The 16,770-nt window shown below is 39.0% G+C and overlaps 1 protein-coding gene across 3 annotated transcripts in view; it reads left to right on the forward strand.

Annotated features, from left to right (window-relative positions):
* Positions 1 to 8,185: 8,185 nt before the first annotated feature.
* stx2.L (syntaxin 2 L homeolog) overlaps positions 8,186 to 16,770 on the forward strand; it is a 37,489-nt gene continuing 28,904 nt past the window's right edge. The window contains exon 1 of one of the 3 annotated variants that reach the window (XM_018246654.2): positions 8,186 to 8,591. In XM_018246654.2, coding sequence (XP_018102143.1) covers positions 8,562 to 8,591 — 30 coding nt within the window. In that variant the 5' untranslated portion in view covers positions 8,186 to 8,561. The remainder of the gene's footprint in view (positions 8,592 to 16,770) is intronic. The other 2 variants (XM_018246663.2, NM_001093394.1) reach the window with 2 other exon arrangements.

The following is a 16,770-nucleotide window of genomic DNA, read 5'->3' on the forward strand; positions in this document are numbered from 1 at the left end:
AACAATGGGTCCCTGTACAAGATATTTATCTGGGCCCCTGCAACATAAATACAAGTACCAAAAACTTTGGCTGGCCACACTCATTGTATATACTACACAAACAATCCGCTAGTAGTTAGGTAGGGTTTGCTAGTACAAAAAGTTGAACTTGATGAATGTGGGTTTTTAAGAGGAAACAGACCCTGCAACTACTGGGGACCCAGGAACTATAGGGGCCTTAAGCTGCAGTAGATAAGTTATATAAGTTTTAGGCAAGTTGCAGAAGTTTTTAGGGAAGTTATGCAAATTGCCTAAATTGCATAACAAATTGCATAAAATATTCAAGAAGGTATGATCAATGAACTGACCAACATCAATGGTACAAAGACATCGGTCAGCTTCATCGCCCCAACATGCATGTACCAAAAATCTCACAGAAAAATTTAAATTGGTACATGTATGGCCAGCTACTAGATAACATGGAATTTATGTATGTTAAGGCTTAGCTAAACAATCTGTGTGTGTCTACATAGAAGCAGGGCTTGTTTCTGAAGCGATTAATCTGTTAAATAGCTTTGGATATGGTTGAAGTAATTCAAAGAGAAGGAAGGCTTTTAAATAGCCAGCAAGTTGTAAGGTTTGCTGAAAAGAGATCTGTGTTGTAACATGTATGTAGTTGTTTTTCACAGAACCTTGTGGTCTGATATTTTTTAAAGCTGAGGATATGTCTTATTATAGCCTATTGAGCTCCAGTGGGCCTTGCAAAATAACTATGGTGTTTCTGGTGTGATATAGATGCTAGCAACACAGGGATTATTTCATTGCTAATACATACATGGGAAATCATTTTGTTTAAAAAAAAAAAACCTCCCCAGCTCACAGCCGGATACTTGGCTAAAGGGGTGTGCATCTTTAGCCTCCATAATTGGCTCATGCAGAATACAGCAGATCTGTCTGTGTAAGCTCCGATTGCAGGATGAGGGGGCAGAGCTGAGGTCCAGGGCCTAGGGTATCTGATACCTGGTACATATAAGAAGCATCTATGTTATTTACAAGAAAGGTATTTTATGCAAGTTTTAACTGCTTTTATTCATACAAGTTACATATCACTAATAATAATGATATACAGTATACCCACAGTGACACTGGACACTCTGCCAGATGGCACCTCTAAAAAAATGGTCTCATGATCATGAGTGTCATGGAAACCACAAATAGGTTAAAAGTTATAGTTAAGTATAAGGAAAGTGTTAATCATTAGGCAGGCCCAGATTTGTGCAGAAATCTTGGGAAGCATGCTACCCTCTGGCCACAGGTGAAGTGAAGAAAATTGCATAGGAGCAGGTGATGACAGCCATGGTGGGGTGGATTGGTGCTGCGGTGGAGGGTGGTGTAAGCTGCTAAGGGTAAGTTTAGGCTGGGGGACAGGTGGGGGTGCATGCAGCCAGGGGGGCACACAATTTTTAAATCTGGTCCTGTTGTTAGGCACCTCCCCAGTGGCATTGCACCATGCATTAGCATAAGAATAAATAATGAAGCAGAAGAAGATGGTTACTCCACGGTGCACTCTCAGTTTTATGCTAAGAGGAGTACTTTCCTGGGGTATCAGGTAAGCGGTTATAATTAAGTTTCATTCTTATTTAACAGAGAAAATGAAGTGGGTTGATAGTCTTACCCAGGGCCGCCTTCAGAAATCACAGGGCCCTGTATGGCAACATTTTCTGGGGCCTGGTCCCACCCACACCCCAAGCCCCAACCCATACCTCGCCCACCCCACACAGACAGAGCTAAAACATTAAACCCCCCTAAGTTATAAAAAGCCATTGGTGGCCACCCCCCACACACACACACACATGTTGTAAAAAGTCATTGGTGATCAGGGGTCCCCCTGCAAGTAAAAAAAAAATACTGATGGCCTGGGCCCCCCACAAGTTATTAAAATCCACTGGTGGACCCTTCTTTAAGTTTAAAAAAAAATGGTGGACAAGCCCCCCCAAAAATGTTTAAAAAATTGCTTGCCAGAGCTAAGGGGGGCCCCCGGCCATGCTTCACTTACTTGATAAGCTGGGCCCCCCTACTGTCAGGGTGCTACAAGCAATTCTCCTTACTAAGGGAAGCCTTGTTTCTGAGGCTGCTGTTCTGAAAACCCCGAAAGAGCACCTACAGTGTGACTTGAAAGTCAAGGGACTAAGGTTAGCTGATTCAGCTGAACTGACCGATCGAGACTCAGAAATAGCAGCGTTGATTGGAGGAGATTATTACTGTAGTATCTGGGAGAATGGAGAGGATGAGAGTAGCTATTTTCAGGCCCGGACTGGCAATCTGTGGGTTCTGGCAAATGCCAGAGGGGCTGCTATAAGGTCACATAGAAAGTCAGTATTTAGTGGGCTGGTGGGGGCTGTTTGGGACTCTATGTGGGTTGATTGGGCCTCTGTGTACCTGAAATGCCAGGGCCTATTTTAATTCTCATTCCGGACCTGGCTCTTTTGCACTTGAAACCACCCTTGGGTGGACTCTACAAGGGCCAGTCCAGACATCCAGTGTAACTGGCATCATAAGTGTTAGAGTCATGAACATAAGTGTTGCAGATGAAACCCTTGTCTCCAGCCAACAGCAAGCCTGTTGGGAATTAGAATCCTTAGTGTGGACTGGAGAAAAAATCATGAACTCAGATGAGGAAATTCTACAGTGGTTCTCATCTACGGTTAGGTACACTGCAGGAAGATATGTGACAGAACTACCTTGGCAACCTGATTGACCATACTTGGCAAACAACTTTACTGTGGCAAAAAGAAGGTTTGATCGCGTGATGAAAAGGTTTTCAGCAGATTTCCCCCATCTACAACAGGTACATCCAGGTGTGATCCAGGAGTACCTCGAGGAGGGTATCATTAAAGGGATACTGTCATTTCAAAATGAATCAGTTAATAGTGCTGCTCCAGCAGAATTCTGCACTGAAATCCATTTCTCTAAAGAGCAAACAGATGACCAGGGGCAGCTGGGAAATTAACAAAATGTCTAGCCCCATGTCAGATTTCAAAATTGAATATAAAAAAATACGTTTGCTCTTTTGAGAAATGGATTTCAGTGCAGGATTCTGCTGGAGTAGCACTATTAACTGATGCGTTTTTAAAAAAACTTGTTTTCCGATGACAGGATCCCTTTAAGGATGTGAACATAAGTTAACCCCCAACTGCCTCAAAGGATAAGGTTGAGTATTACTTACCTCATTAGGCAGTGATAAAAGAAGAAAAGAAAACAACTAAGCTGAGAATAGTGTTTGATGCTTCTTCTCATGATAAAGGCAAAGTATCACTTAATCATTGCCTACTGACAGGACAAAATCTTAAAGGGGAACTAAAGTCTAAAACATAATAATTCTAGAAATGCTGTATTTTGTATACTAAACATAAACATGAACTTACTGCACCAGAAGCCTAATTAAACAACTGATTTATGTTTTCAAAGTTGGTCACAGGGGGTCATCATTTGTTACTTTGTTAAACATCTTTGCAAGACCAAGAATACAGACATGCTCAGTGTGGTCTGGGTGTCTGTTAGGAGGTTAAGCTTAGGGATTGTCATAAATTATCAAGACAGCACAAGTCAAATCATTTCTGCCATAGTAGCTGATACAGCAAGACTGATTAATAATCATAATATGCAGACTGGGTCTGTGGATACAAATCTACACAGTCGCCAGCTGCTCTACAGGGAAACAAACAAAGCTGCTCGAGTTCTGGGAAGTAAGGTGGGGGGGGCTCCTCCCCTGTCATTTGAAAGTATGATCATTTCCCTGCAGAGCAGCTAGGGACCATCAGTTTCCTATCCAAAGGAGTCAAAGCAAGTAAAACGAAGGGGGAATTTCACTGCATACAGTCAGGTTTATAAAACTGTACACATTTTTAAATTAAAGTATATTGGAGACCATCCTGACGATCTCCAAATCTTGATTAATTTCAGACTTCACAAGGTTGCCTTGATGGCAGGTATTACAAAGGCCTTCTTACAAATCAGCATTGCAGAAAAGGACAGAGTCTCTGTCAGATTCCTGTGGACTAATGATATTCCAAGGCCTAACCAAGAACCATCCTCATGTGTTTTGAGGATGGCAAGAGTGTTATTTTATCACCCAGCTACCATTAAACACCATATAAAACAATATGAGGAATCTTATTCAAGGACTGTTCAGGTTCTTAATCAGTTCATTTATGTGGATGACCTCATATCGGCAGCTGACACTATACAGTTAGCTTAAAGATCCCTTTCCAGGAATTGTGGAAACATGGCATTCACTGGGATAAAGAACTTCCTCCAGACTTAAAGGGGATGTAAAGTCAAATTACAGGTCCACTGATTTAAAATAAATCTATCTTCAATAATTTTTTTTATATAGTTTTCATAAAAACAGTGAGGTATTCATGCAGGCTGAAGTCTGTGTTAGTGGAGAGAAGGGGGAACTGGAGCACAGAAAATCACAGAATTTTTTTATTGAAATATATTGAAGATAATTTTTAGGCAGTGGACGTTAAAAGAAGTTTCATTTTTTGACTTTACATCCTCCTAAGTACTGGAAGTAGTTTGCCTACCAACTCCAAAATAAGAGACTTAAATCCAATTCTTGACAATGATGAACTCTTATGTGTAGGTGGAAGGTCACACTAGGCCAATATGACTAGATGGAGACCACAATCTTAGGTGCCTACATCTCAGTACAACAAGGGAGGAGGATGTGCATCTACATTCAAGGTTAGATATTTGGTGTTAGTTAAGGAAGACAGGATGCCAAGACCAATGTGGTGAACTAGTATAATTGATTTTTTCCAGGAAGAGACAACCGCATTCGCTCATGTTCTTTGAGATTGTGCTGTGCTGAGAAGTCCAATACAATTATAGTACCCTTTGGAGATCTAAATTGATGAACTTCTGATGAGACTTCATCCTTATTACAGATCTGTTATATGTTAATTATGTTATACAGAACACTACAGTTCCCAGAATTCATATGCCACATGTTACAATGTAATTTCCTGTTTGTGTGATGCAAGTGATTGCTTATTGGTTCTGGGTTGCTTCTTGATCTATATTTCCCTGTTCCTGTGAGACTATGTGTGAGATCACTCTCTGAAGCTGCATGTCCTAGCATTAAACTGAATAACAGTGCTGATCTCTTCTAAATAAAAGCTATAAGCAGCAAAGGATTGTGTGGAACTACACCACTATGTGCCAAAATCTGATACCAAGGAACTCTGGTAGGTCATCAAACCCTGAATACTAGAGTGTTGTACTGTATAGTTGCAATATGCTGGTACAGTGTAAAAGAGAACTAATTTCCCAGTATAATTCAATAGTAAGTGTACCATTGTAGTTTTATTGATATTTCTATATACAGGCAAGGAAGTATTTCAGTGGAGAGTTCATATGTTGAGCTCAAATTAAGTTCAGTATGATTTAAATGTGATAAAAAGAGGAATGCTTTTGTGTCATCTCCTACTTTTGGAGAGCCTTGTTAAGTAGTCTAATGTATATCTTATAGAATCCTGAGAATGGTCCGCTCAAAAGGTGTCAGTACTGTTATTGTCTCATTTGCTTCTTTTTATCAACATACTTAGGAAAAAAACTATATTCATTACTTTTTTCTTTGAGGGACTTATTTGCTATGATTTACCCTGTGAGATAATGTTATTCTCTGATTCTCGAAATACTCTAGTTGACTCGTTACTCTAATTAGATCTGTGTGCCAGAGCATCGTATCCTGCAAATTATAAAGCACTGTTGAAGGCTGCAGATGTTTGTGGTGGAAAGAAACGTTGTGTTGGGACTCTACAAAACACGGAGGAATCAGAGGCCGATATGGACCACTAAGGGCCCCTAAATCTTATAAGGATTTAGTGAGGACCAAGGAGAAGGACGGGGATTGCTTCCTGGTTCATGGGTGATGGTACTGGCATACTTTGGCGCACCGTGGCTACCCTTACCAGCATGGTTTTACAGCGGCCCCCACCCCAGAACTTTTTACATTGAAGCGTTGCATGTGCTGTAATTAAAACCTGTAAAAAAATCAGATCAAAAGTATGCTATTAACTTGAGATATTCTGGAGTCCTAAATGGAGGAAACTTGTCCACAGCACCATTGCAGCAGTAGCTTCTCAGACTTTTGGCTAAGATATAGTGTAGTATCTATTCTTATCAGTGGGTGGGTTGCATCCTAGCTAAATGTTTTGACCATGCCCATTTTTGTGGCCACACCCCCTAAATACCATGTTCATTTTACAAAATTTGGTAGGTTTTGAAAGTTTGAACACATTTCTGTGGTTTTTAGGGATTGTTACAGTTTTGCTAATGAAGGTGAATTGCCCTTTAAAGGTGAAGGAAACCTAGTTGGCGCAAAAAACCCTCCCCCCCCTCCCGTGTGTTGCCCACCCTCCCTCCTCCCCCTGGCCTACCTGTCCCGCTGGGCAAATGCCCCAAACTTGTTACTTACCCTTCTGCGCAGGTCCAGTCCAGGGAGTTCACAGATGACATCTTCTTCCACGTGATCTTCTTCCTGCTTTGAATGGCGTTTTGGCGCATGCGCAGTAGGAGCATTTCGCCGGTACGGATCTACTGCGCATGCACCAAAAGTGACGATGTACCGGCGAAATGCTCCTACTGCGCATGCGCCAGTCAAAGCAGGAAGAAGATCGCGTGGAAGAAGATGGTGCCTGTGAACTCCCTGGACTGGACCTGCACAGAAGGGTAAGTAACAAGTTAGGGGCATTTGCCCAGCAGGACGGGTAGGCCGGGGGGGGGGAGGGTGGGCAACACACGGGAGGGGGGGAGGGTTTTTGCGCCAACTAGGTTTCCTTCCCTTTTAAGCAGCAAGTCACAGTTTCCCCAAGAGACATGCTTATCTTAAATTGTTACAATTACTTGTTTGCTTATCTTAAATTGTTACAAAAGTATTGAAGTGCACCTGGGGAGTGTTCTGGGCTCTCTACCAAAAACCAATTAAGTTAGAAACATTGTATCTTCTTATGGCTGTTCAGTGCAGGAGATCCAAGAGAAATTTGGGGCATTTCAGTAACAATCCAGGACTGTAACAAATCATGACAGTCCAGCAAAAAACGGGACATTTGGGAGGTATGTTATGCTCCCCAGCCAATAGGCAGTGGCTAAAAAACTTTTTATAATTCGACCGATAGGCTGGGGCAACACTTTTTTATGATGGGAGAAAGTGGGTCCCCCTAGCCTTGCAGTGAAGAGGACCTGAAGACCCTTGCCCCCCGTCTGTGCCTTATGTGCCGGGGGAGTCAGGGATAAAGTGTTCCATCTTAGCCTTTGCTGACGGTGGTTCTGAAGAAACTTTCTTTTTTTTTTCTCGCCTTTTACCCGGAACTTTTTTTACTGGGACTATTTTAAAACTAAGTCAGATTGCACCCTTGCACTTGTGTTTGCACTTTTGTGTGACATGAGCACTTGGCAGATGAAGCACACTCATGCTTCAATATATAAAAAAGTAGCAGTAGTACATAGTCAGAGCAAGCAGTGCAGGGAATAGTAAAGGGTGCACTATGCTGTGTAATACAATCTCATAGCAGTACCCTTTGTTTTACACAACGTGGCGCTAAACCCTGAACTGTAAACTAATGATTCAACTGGTAAGAGGCATGAAACGCAGAACAGAACAGAATTTCCCTACTAGCCGCACCCTGAATACGGTGTCCATTTTAGGACATCTCTGAACCAAATGGTAGTACATACTGCCCTCTCCGCCTTTAAGATCTCTGTATTGCTAAGCATTCTTCATCACGTTTCCCCCCGCTGCCGGTAACTGTTATGTATGCTCCTTCTACTTTGTGCTGAAAGGTCCCGCCTACCTTTCTAGTTATGGGATCTCCTCTTACTTTTTCCTGTCAGGTCCCAGCTTCCCCTTTAATCACCCTCCCTCCTCCTGAGATGTTTTTCTAACGAAAAGTGACAGTCTGCTGATTAAAAGCAAAACGATCTCTTTCCTAGCAGCAGTATATGAGCATTACATTTTCTATAGGGATTACTTTATTAAATATATTGCTTTAAATTCATTGAAAAGAGCGAAGGCGGGTCAGAGTAGGAATTCATTTGCCCATAATAATCATGGAGGAAGGCGGAGTAATGACATCACTCAGAGGAGAGGCCAGGGTAACATCAAAGGGGGCGGATTAATGGAAAAGTTAGAGACCTATCAGGAGAAAGTTAGAGGACATCGTAGGGAGGAGGATGAATGGGTCAGGCTAGACTAGACCTGTCAGCAAAAAGTAAAAGGCGCTCGCATAACTGTTACCAGCAGTGTGAGATTTCTTAGCAATTCAGATATTTTATCATTGGGAGAGGGTAGATGAACTAAAATGGACACCATACTTGATTCCCAAGACCTTTGATCCATCTAACGGTATCTCCCCAGGAGAGGGGGAGTGGTTCCGCTGACATTGCGCATGTGCAGAACTTTAGTTCGCTCTCTACAGCTGTGGTTGCCGTGGCACCAAGAAGAGAAGGAGGTGGTGGTTGAAAACTGAACGTGAAGCTGCTACCTGAGACGTTGGGGGCGAGCAGCACTTACGGGCATGAAGGACCGGCTGACAGAGCTGTCAGCGGTGAGTGAAATCGATTATTCCCTAGCTAACCGACTAGCGGTTCTTAGGACCGAGGGATGTATCAAGTAGTGTAGGCTCTAAATGGTTGCGTCCAACTGCATCTGTCTTCCTGCAGCTGTTTGTGAGATCATTCGTACAACTCCTGGCTCCCACAGTAAAGGGCATGGCCAGAACAAAACAGTTTTTTATTGCGTGATTCCAAGTAACTTTCCATTGTGCATCACTTGAAATAATTGCAGCTGTTTAATTTGTCTCTGCACTGTTGGTTTTGGCTCTTGAAACAATGTAGCAGAAACTAGTTGCAGCAGAACTGACTTCTGGGACATTTGTGGGACCCTTTAAGTGCCAAAGAATTTACTTTGTTGGGGATAAAAAAACATGTATCCAGACATTTTTTAGTCTGTCTTGCATAGGAGTTGTTGCTGTTTGCTTGTTTGTGCCCATAAAACTTTATTGGCCTAGTGAAACTATTTTAACTGTGATTCTGACAGCCGGTTATACTATGGGGCAGATTTACTAAAGTAATTTTTTGGATACTTCGACCATCGAATAGGATACTACGACTTCGAATTCGATTCAAAGTAAAATCGTTTGAATATTTGACCATTCGATAATCGAAGTACTGTCTCTTTAAAAAAAACTTCGACTTCAATACTTCGCCAAATTAAACCTGCCAAAGTGCTAAGTTAGCCTATGGGACCTTCTAGTTTTTGGAAGTCGAAGTAAAATCGTTCGATCGCTGAAATCCTTTGAATCGTTCGATTCGAAAGGATTTAATCGTTCGATCGAACGATTTTACTTCTACCGCAGGATACCCAAATTCGATAAAAAAAAAAACCGTTGATATTCGAAGTTGAAGTATTTCAATTCGATGGTCGAATTTCGAAGTATTTTTAACTTCGAAATTCAATCCTTGATAAATCTCCCCCTACGTGTTTAAAAAAAAAACAAAAAAAAACCATTGGTTTGGTTTTATTGTATCTTAGTGATTTTATTGTATTCTGCATTGTTCTTGATTAGTTGCTTTTTGCCCATGAAAATAGTGTGTGCTATATGTTACTTTGGGTGCCCCTAGCCCGCATAGATTGGTAAATGTATGCATATTAGGCATCAAATGGTTCAATAGACCCTTGATATTCATATATAGGATGTTTAATGTTGGCATGTTACAAGATGCAGGGTATATAGGGGTAAATTCACTAAGCTCCGAAAATGCGCCACACTTTGCCAGGTGTAGTTTCGCCAGGGCTGCGCAAATTCACGAAGATCCTAAGTTGCGCACAGGTTACCGAACGATTGCAAAGTTGCGCTAGTGATAATATGATAAGCAGTCCGAAGTTACGCTAGCGATGCATAATTAGCATACGGCGTGCAGTTTATGTACAATAGACGTGTATGCTGCAGCAACTACAGTACACTACACAAATCCAGGGAAACTTAATACAATTTGATAGAGGTTTTATATTGCCCTACACATGTGCCCACTGAATAGTTTAGGTGCCAAATGTAAGGGAGAAGGAGAGTAATCCAAAAAAAATTTTTGATCTTTTTCAGCCTGCCACCCAGTAAGAAGTAAAAAAAAAAAACGCTAGTGTTTTTTGGGACTTAGAAAAATTTTCAACTATTTTTTTAGGAACTCCTATCTACTCTATTGCACTTCGCCTGGTCTGAGCTGGCAAAGTCAAGTCTGGTGCAAGAGATAACGTTCAGGAAAATCTGCAAGTTAGTGAATTAGCGTAGATACGTCCCTTTGCCAGAGCGCAACTTCACCTGGCATAAGGGTGCGAAGTAGCACTAGAGTATGTCTACTTCGCTTGCAAATTTACGCCAGGGACCGTTATTAAATCGGCGAAGTGGCAAAATGACGTCACACTGGAGAATTTTCACTAGCATTAGCCACTTCACCCTTTAGTAAATTTGCCCCATTATTGGGTAAAATGGAAGCTTTCAGCCAATTTTCAGAAATTTAATAAAACCTTCAATGTTTATCATAGTTTTGTAGTTTGCATTAGAGAGATATTTTACCTATTTTGAATTTGACAGAATGTGTAATTTCCGAAAGATATGATTTTCAGGGGTCTCCGTAGTGTTAGGGGGTCTTATGGCACTATATATATATATCTATATCTATATCTATATATATATATATATATATATATATATATATATATATATATATATATATATATATATATCTCTATATATATATATATATATATATATCTCTATATATCTCTATATATATATATATATATATATATATATATATATCTCTATATCTCAAAACGGGGGTTGTGGGAGCACTCTAAAGGCTTTAATGTATATGTACCCAAAACAGGGGTTATTTTGTTACAAAGTTATGATCATAAAATTGATAAGCCACCATACCACCTCAAGGTAAACCCCGAATTGTGGTCCCTAACTTGTTTTATTTATTTTTTATGTGCATTCTAGCATTACCTGTAATCAATGTCCATTGAACGCTGTTTTTTCACTGAGGGCTAAATCCTCCCCAGCCAGCAATCAGGCTTTTAAAGGAGAGATATTCCCAAAACAAAAGCCCAAGTTTAAAAGCATAGGATCACCACTAGTTTAAAGGGGCCCTCAGTGAAAAAACAGCGTTCAACGGACATTGATTACAGGTAATGCTAGAATGCACATAAAAATTAAAACAAGTTAGGGACCGCCATTTGGGGTTTACCTTGACGTGGTATGGTGGCTTATCAATTTTATGATCATAACTTTGTAACACAATAACCCCTGTTTTGGGTACATATGCAATAGCATTTATTATATATATATATATATATATATATATATATATATATGTATTTTGTGGTCACACCCTCATTGCACCCCCGCCTAATGATTTTAAAAACTAGTGGTGAGCACAACTTTCCCTTGTTTGTGAGCACAACGCCCTGTTTTGATATTGTGTGTGTGTGTGTGAGCGCACACACACACACACACACACACACACACTGCATATTTCATTTGGGTGCTTTTGTATGTCACATAGTTAAGCAAAATTATGCATATTGGGCATCATGCTGTTCACTAAACTCCTGGTGCTCCATTATAAATGTTTTATGTTTGGAAGTTACAAAATATTGGGCAAATAATGGGGTAAAATGCAAGCTTTGAGATGATTTACAGACATTTCATGAAAACCATTATGTTTAGCATAGCTTTGCAATTTGATAGTTTGCTGTAGAAACACATATGTACTCATTTTGGATGTGTACAGTCTAAAAATATGAGCTTTTTTTGGGCACCATTTAACTTATTTTCCACTTTTACAATGCATTAAACAGACAGTATTTTTTTTTTTGTAGTAGAAATATATGCCATGGAATATGTATTATCTAGGTTCATGATATGTGGGAGATAAGAAGTGCAAGCTTTAAGATATTTAATTGAAACCGCTAATTTTAATAAAACTTTCTGACTGTGTAGTTTGAAGTAGAGACACATGGTTATCAATTTTGGATTTCCCCTTTGAACTGGGATAAAAACTTTTTGTGGCCTTATCCCACATTAAATGTAGTAAATGTGTTGATATTTCAGTAGCTGAAGTGACCTCCAGCAAAAGTTGTGTGCACATTGTATTTTGGGCCATCTATATGTCAGGAAATTTTCGTGATTCTTTGCACATTGGGCATCAAACTGTTTAGTGGACCCCCAGCAATCTTTTTTTTTTAGGATGTTTTATTTTGGTAAATAATGATATGTGGGTTCTTTTTTAGAATTTTCATACATTTTTATTTTAAAAAATGCTAAATTCACAAGAGCTTTGAAGATAGTTCATTAAAAGTAGAAAGACTTATTTACCCATTTTGGATTTGCTTGAATGTGTACTTTTCAGAAATATATGGTTCCTGGGATAAACCTACTGTTGCAGGATTTTTTGGCTTTGGAATAAAACGCATACTGATTTCTGCTAGTTCTTTGAAAATTCTATAATGTACTGATGAGAGTTTTTGATTCAAAAATCTCAATAAAACAATATATACCGGTATCTGGTATTGGAACGTTTTACAGGCCATGGGACTTTTCATATGAGTTGGATGTTCATACACGAAATGAAATATTTTTCTGCTATATATCCAACTATCATAAAATGCTGATTTCTCCCCCCCCCCCCATTTTTTCCCTTATTTACAGATCTAAATATAAGATGCAGAATTCTACTGGCATTTATAGGGTTGTCAGAACCAGAGAACAGAAAGAGACTGTTTTCAATAGTAGTTACATTTACAAATAACTTTAAAGCAACAGAACATTTGTAAACTGTTTATATTGGAAAGTTGCTAAGAATACATTTTTTCCATTCATTATACTCACAATGTATCCAAAAACAATTTTTTAATGTTTCTCCAGATGTGTGGGTTGGTTGTAATCAATAATAAGGGAATGTTTACAGTGGATTTCTTGTTAGTTTGCGCAAGAAGGTATCTGTTCTCTAGTGATCTGTTTTCAATTGATTTACATTCTGGTTGTCTGTTACGTATTTACTTATTTAAGCTGCTTGTGTGACCTTCTACTTCTAGTAGAAAACTATATGCAGTATAAAACTATTTGTAGTTTCAAAATTGTGAAGACAAGATATACAACCAACTAAAAGAAAACCATTCCGTTCTTGTAATTCTATTGTAATATTTTAGAACAGTTGTAATAAGAGTGGACTGATTTGTTACTAATGAATCTGTATCTGATGGACACAGTTTTATGTATCATGTATATCTTGCGTATATATGCAGTGCTGTATATTTCTACACTACAGCAACAACACAGATATGTGGAACAAACTTTTCATTAAATAAGTTAAAGAGGTGGTTCACATTTAAGTTAACTTGGTATATTATAGAATGGACAATTCTAAAAATGTCATTATTTATTTGCCCTTCTGACTCTTTCCAGCTTTCCAATGGGGGTCGCTGACCACATCTAAAAAACACATGCTCTGTAAGGCTACAAATGTATTGCTATTGCTACTTTTTATTACTTATCTTTCTAGCCAGGCTCTTATTCCAGTCTCTTATTCATATCACTACAGGGTTGCTAGGGTAACTTGGACCCTATCAACCGGATTGATGAAATTGCAAACTGGAGAGCTGCTGAATAAAATTCTAAATAACTAAATATACCACAAATAATAAAAAATGAAAACCAAATGCAAATTCTTTAAAATTGTCAACCCCATAAACAAAAGTTACAAACATTAATTTATGTATAAGGAGGAATGTGATTTCTGCCCTGTAGAGATTACATTCCAAGGGTATGGGCGATATATAGTAGATAGTACAGCTATTCACAGTGGTTGTGTCATTGACGCATAACTGCCTATAGTGATATAGATGTACGATCTGACTTTATTTTTGAAGAGATCCTTACAGATGACTTAAGGGATTTAAATACAGATATAACAAGAAGTAATAGATTAAAGTTTAAGGCAGAAGATGGTGGTGGATCTGGTTGGTGGCTCTGAGAGGAACAAAGGCAAGGACTAGAGACATATGTAGATGTGAAGAAGTGCAGAGAAGCACTTGTAGTGAAGTATGGCCAAGCACAGGGCTTTGAAAGTTAATCCTTTTCTTAACAGGCAACCATAATAAATATTTTAACAGCAGATGAAAAGGATCTGTGAGAGGAGAGGGATTACAGTAGTAGCATTTAAAGGGGAAGTATATATCCTTGTTCATCTTGAGTTCAGTGAGTAGGGCTTGTGCTGGCATATTATTCTGGCATTGAAATTACTCCATGTTTGGTAGATAATTAGATTACAAGTACATGGATAATCCCCCTGCTAACAGATTCCTGTTAAAACTATCACAGCAACGGGTGAAGGGAGGGGTCACATTCTAGTAAACTAATTATCTACCTCACAAGAACTGAAGATGGAGTAGATTCGATTTCCATTTTTGCCCTGCTTAGCCCAAGCAATAGCAAAAACCATAGATTTTTCGATTAAAACAATAGGCAAAAAGTATGTTCAGTGCAAACCCTATTCATTGAAATTAAGTGTTATACTGCCCCTTTAAGACAAAAGTCTAGATGGTATTGGTAAAGTACATGCATTAGGGCTATGGCACGCGAGGAGTTTAGTTGCCCTCACTAAATCACAAATAATTGCAAAGGAAAGCATTTTCCCGCAATTGCAGGAAAGTATTGCAGGAAGTAATAGTTTTTACTCGTTGGGCGATCTTAATGTTATCCTATGGCATATCAGTTTTGGGCAGTTTGCCTCCTATGGTAGTGAAGACTTAAATGTGGGCGACAAATCTCTCCATGTACAATCACCCTAAGACTTTGCATTATATGGGTTGAAGCTTTTTTTATCTTGTTGCAATTTATGCAACAAGTGGAATTCTTGGGGTGCTCCAATGCAAATGAATGAGAAAGTTGAGACTACAAAATACAGAGCATTTCTTTTTTAGATAGGGTCAGTGACCTACTTTTGAAAGCTGTCCGAAGAAGAAGAAATCAAATAATTCAAAAACTATAATAAAGAAAGCATGAAGACCAATTGAAAAGTTGCTTAGAATTGGCCTGTAACATGCTAAAATTAACACAAAGGGGTGGTTCACCTTCCAAACATTTTTTTTCAGTTGCTGTTCACCAGGAATAAATATTTTTTTCAATTGCTTTCCATTTTGTATTTTGTTCATGTCGTTTCTGGCAGCTCGGTAATCCAGGGGCAGACCGTTTGCTACATTAGTTGATGTATTTCTCAGCAGCATCTGTGGATTATTATCAACTATTTGTATCAATTATAACAACTGCCTTTAAAGGAACAGTAACATGAAAATAAGTGTTTTAAAGTAATAAAAATATAATGCAGTGTTGTCCTGCACGGGTAAAACTGCTGTGTTTGCTTCAGAAACACTACTTTTGTTTATATAAATAAGCTACTGTGTAGCAATGTGTAGCAGCCATTCAAAAGAGAAAAGTAATACAGGATTGGTGGACCTGGTTTTCTTATTTAATCCAATATCCGGTTCCCAAACTTTATGTCCTCAGATAAAGTGAAGTTGCAATAACGATTAGTATTTTCATGAACAGATACACCAATGCAGGAACTATGCTGCTACATTATTTATTTAACACAAATCAAATGAGAAAAGTCTCCAGTTACACAGCAGATAGCAGATAAGCTCTGTAGAACATAATGGTGTTATCTGTTATCCACTATTTAACCTGTGCCATATAGCCTTTTTTTCCAATCTCCATTGCAACACAGCACTGCACAGAGTCAGAAAAAAATCATTAAAACAAACTATAAAAATAATGATCAATTGAAAAGTTGCTTAGAATTGGCCATTCTATAACATACTAAAAGTTAACTTGAAGGTGAACCACCACTTTAAGTCACAAATCGATATTAGAAAGTACGTTTTTTTCTGGTGATCTTAAAACAACTCATATAACAACAATTATATTATCTAACTTGTGGGATACATTAAGAAAATCTTTTGTAATGCAGTCCTCGAAGGACAAGGAAACCCAGGGGAGCTACTGCGGCTAAATACAAAGGAATGGATCTTCACTGCTAAAGTGCTGGTACATTGCCTCTGTGTAAAAGTGTTCAAATATGCTCTAGGATATTATTTTGAGTTCTGAGTACTTTGTTTGTAATTAGCTTAACTGGTCTGTGTCTGTTTTGCACATTTTGTTTCAGTTGAGGCAAGTCAGGAGCTAGCTGCAGTCATATGAAATGACCTTATTGCAAACAAAATGCACAGAAGAACCATCTGGGGCAGTGAATGAAATATATCATTTTGTCTATTTTCTTCACAGAAATCACTGACACTAGCTCCCATATTTATACTTGTTTACACAGAAGTTTCTCTGTGAGACAGATACTTGTGTGCAAGAGACAGGGCTTTGTTTCCTGGAGTCTCTTGCCTGTGGGGGTTGGGATGGTGTGTAATAAATCGATCATGTTTCACTGCTCCACACATCCTGTAGGATTCATCTCTGGGAGGTACTGGCCTCTGTACTGTGAGCTGAGAGAAGGAAATTAGCTAGCATATTTATTGCAGATAACTAGGCACCCGTTCCCTCAGTCTCACTTCCTTACTAGGGATAGTAACCACTGACAATATTGCTAAATATTGCCAGGTTTCAGCTGGAGTGTGTGCAAAGGCAATAATGATTTTCTCTTTCACTCTTTAGGACA

Source organism: Xenopus laevis, chromosome 1L, assembly GCF_017654675.1.
Source record: "Xenopus laevis strain J_2021 chromosome 1L, Xenopus_laevis_v10.1, whole genome shotgun sequence".
In the NCBI taxonomy this organism is placed as follows: Eukaryota; Metazoa; Chordata; class Amphibia; order Anura; family Pipidae; genus Xenopus; species Xenopus laevis.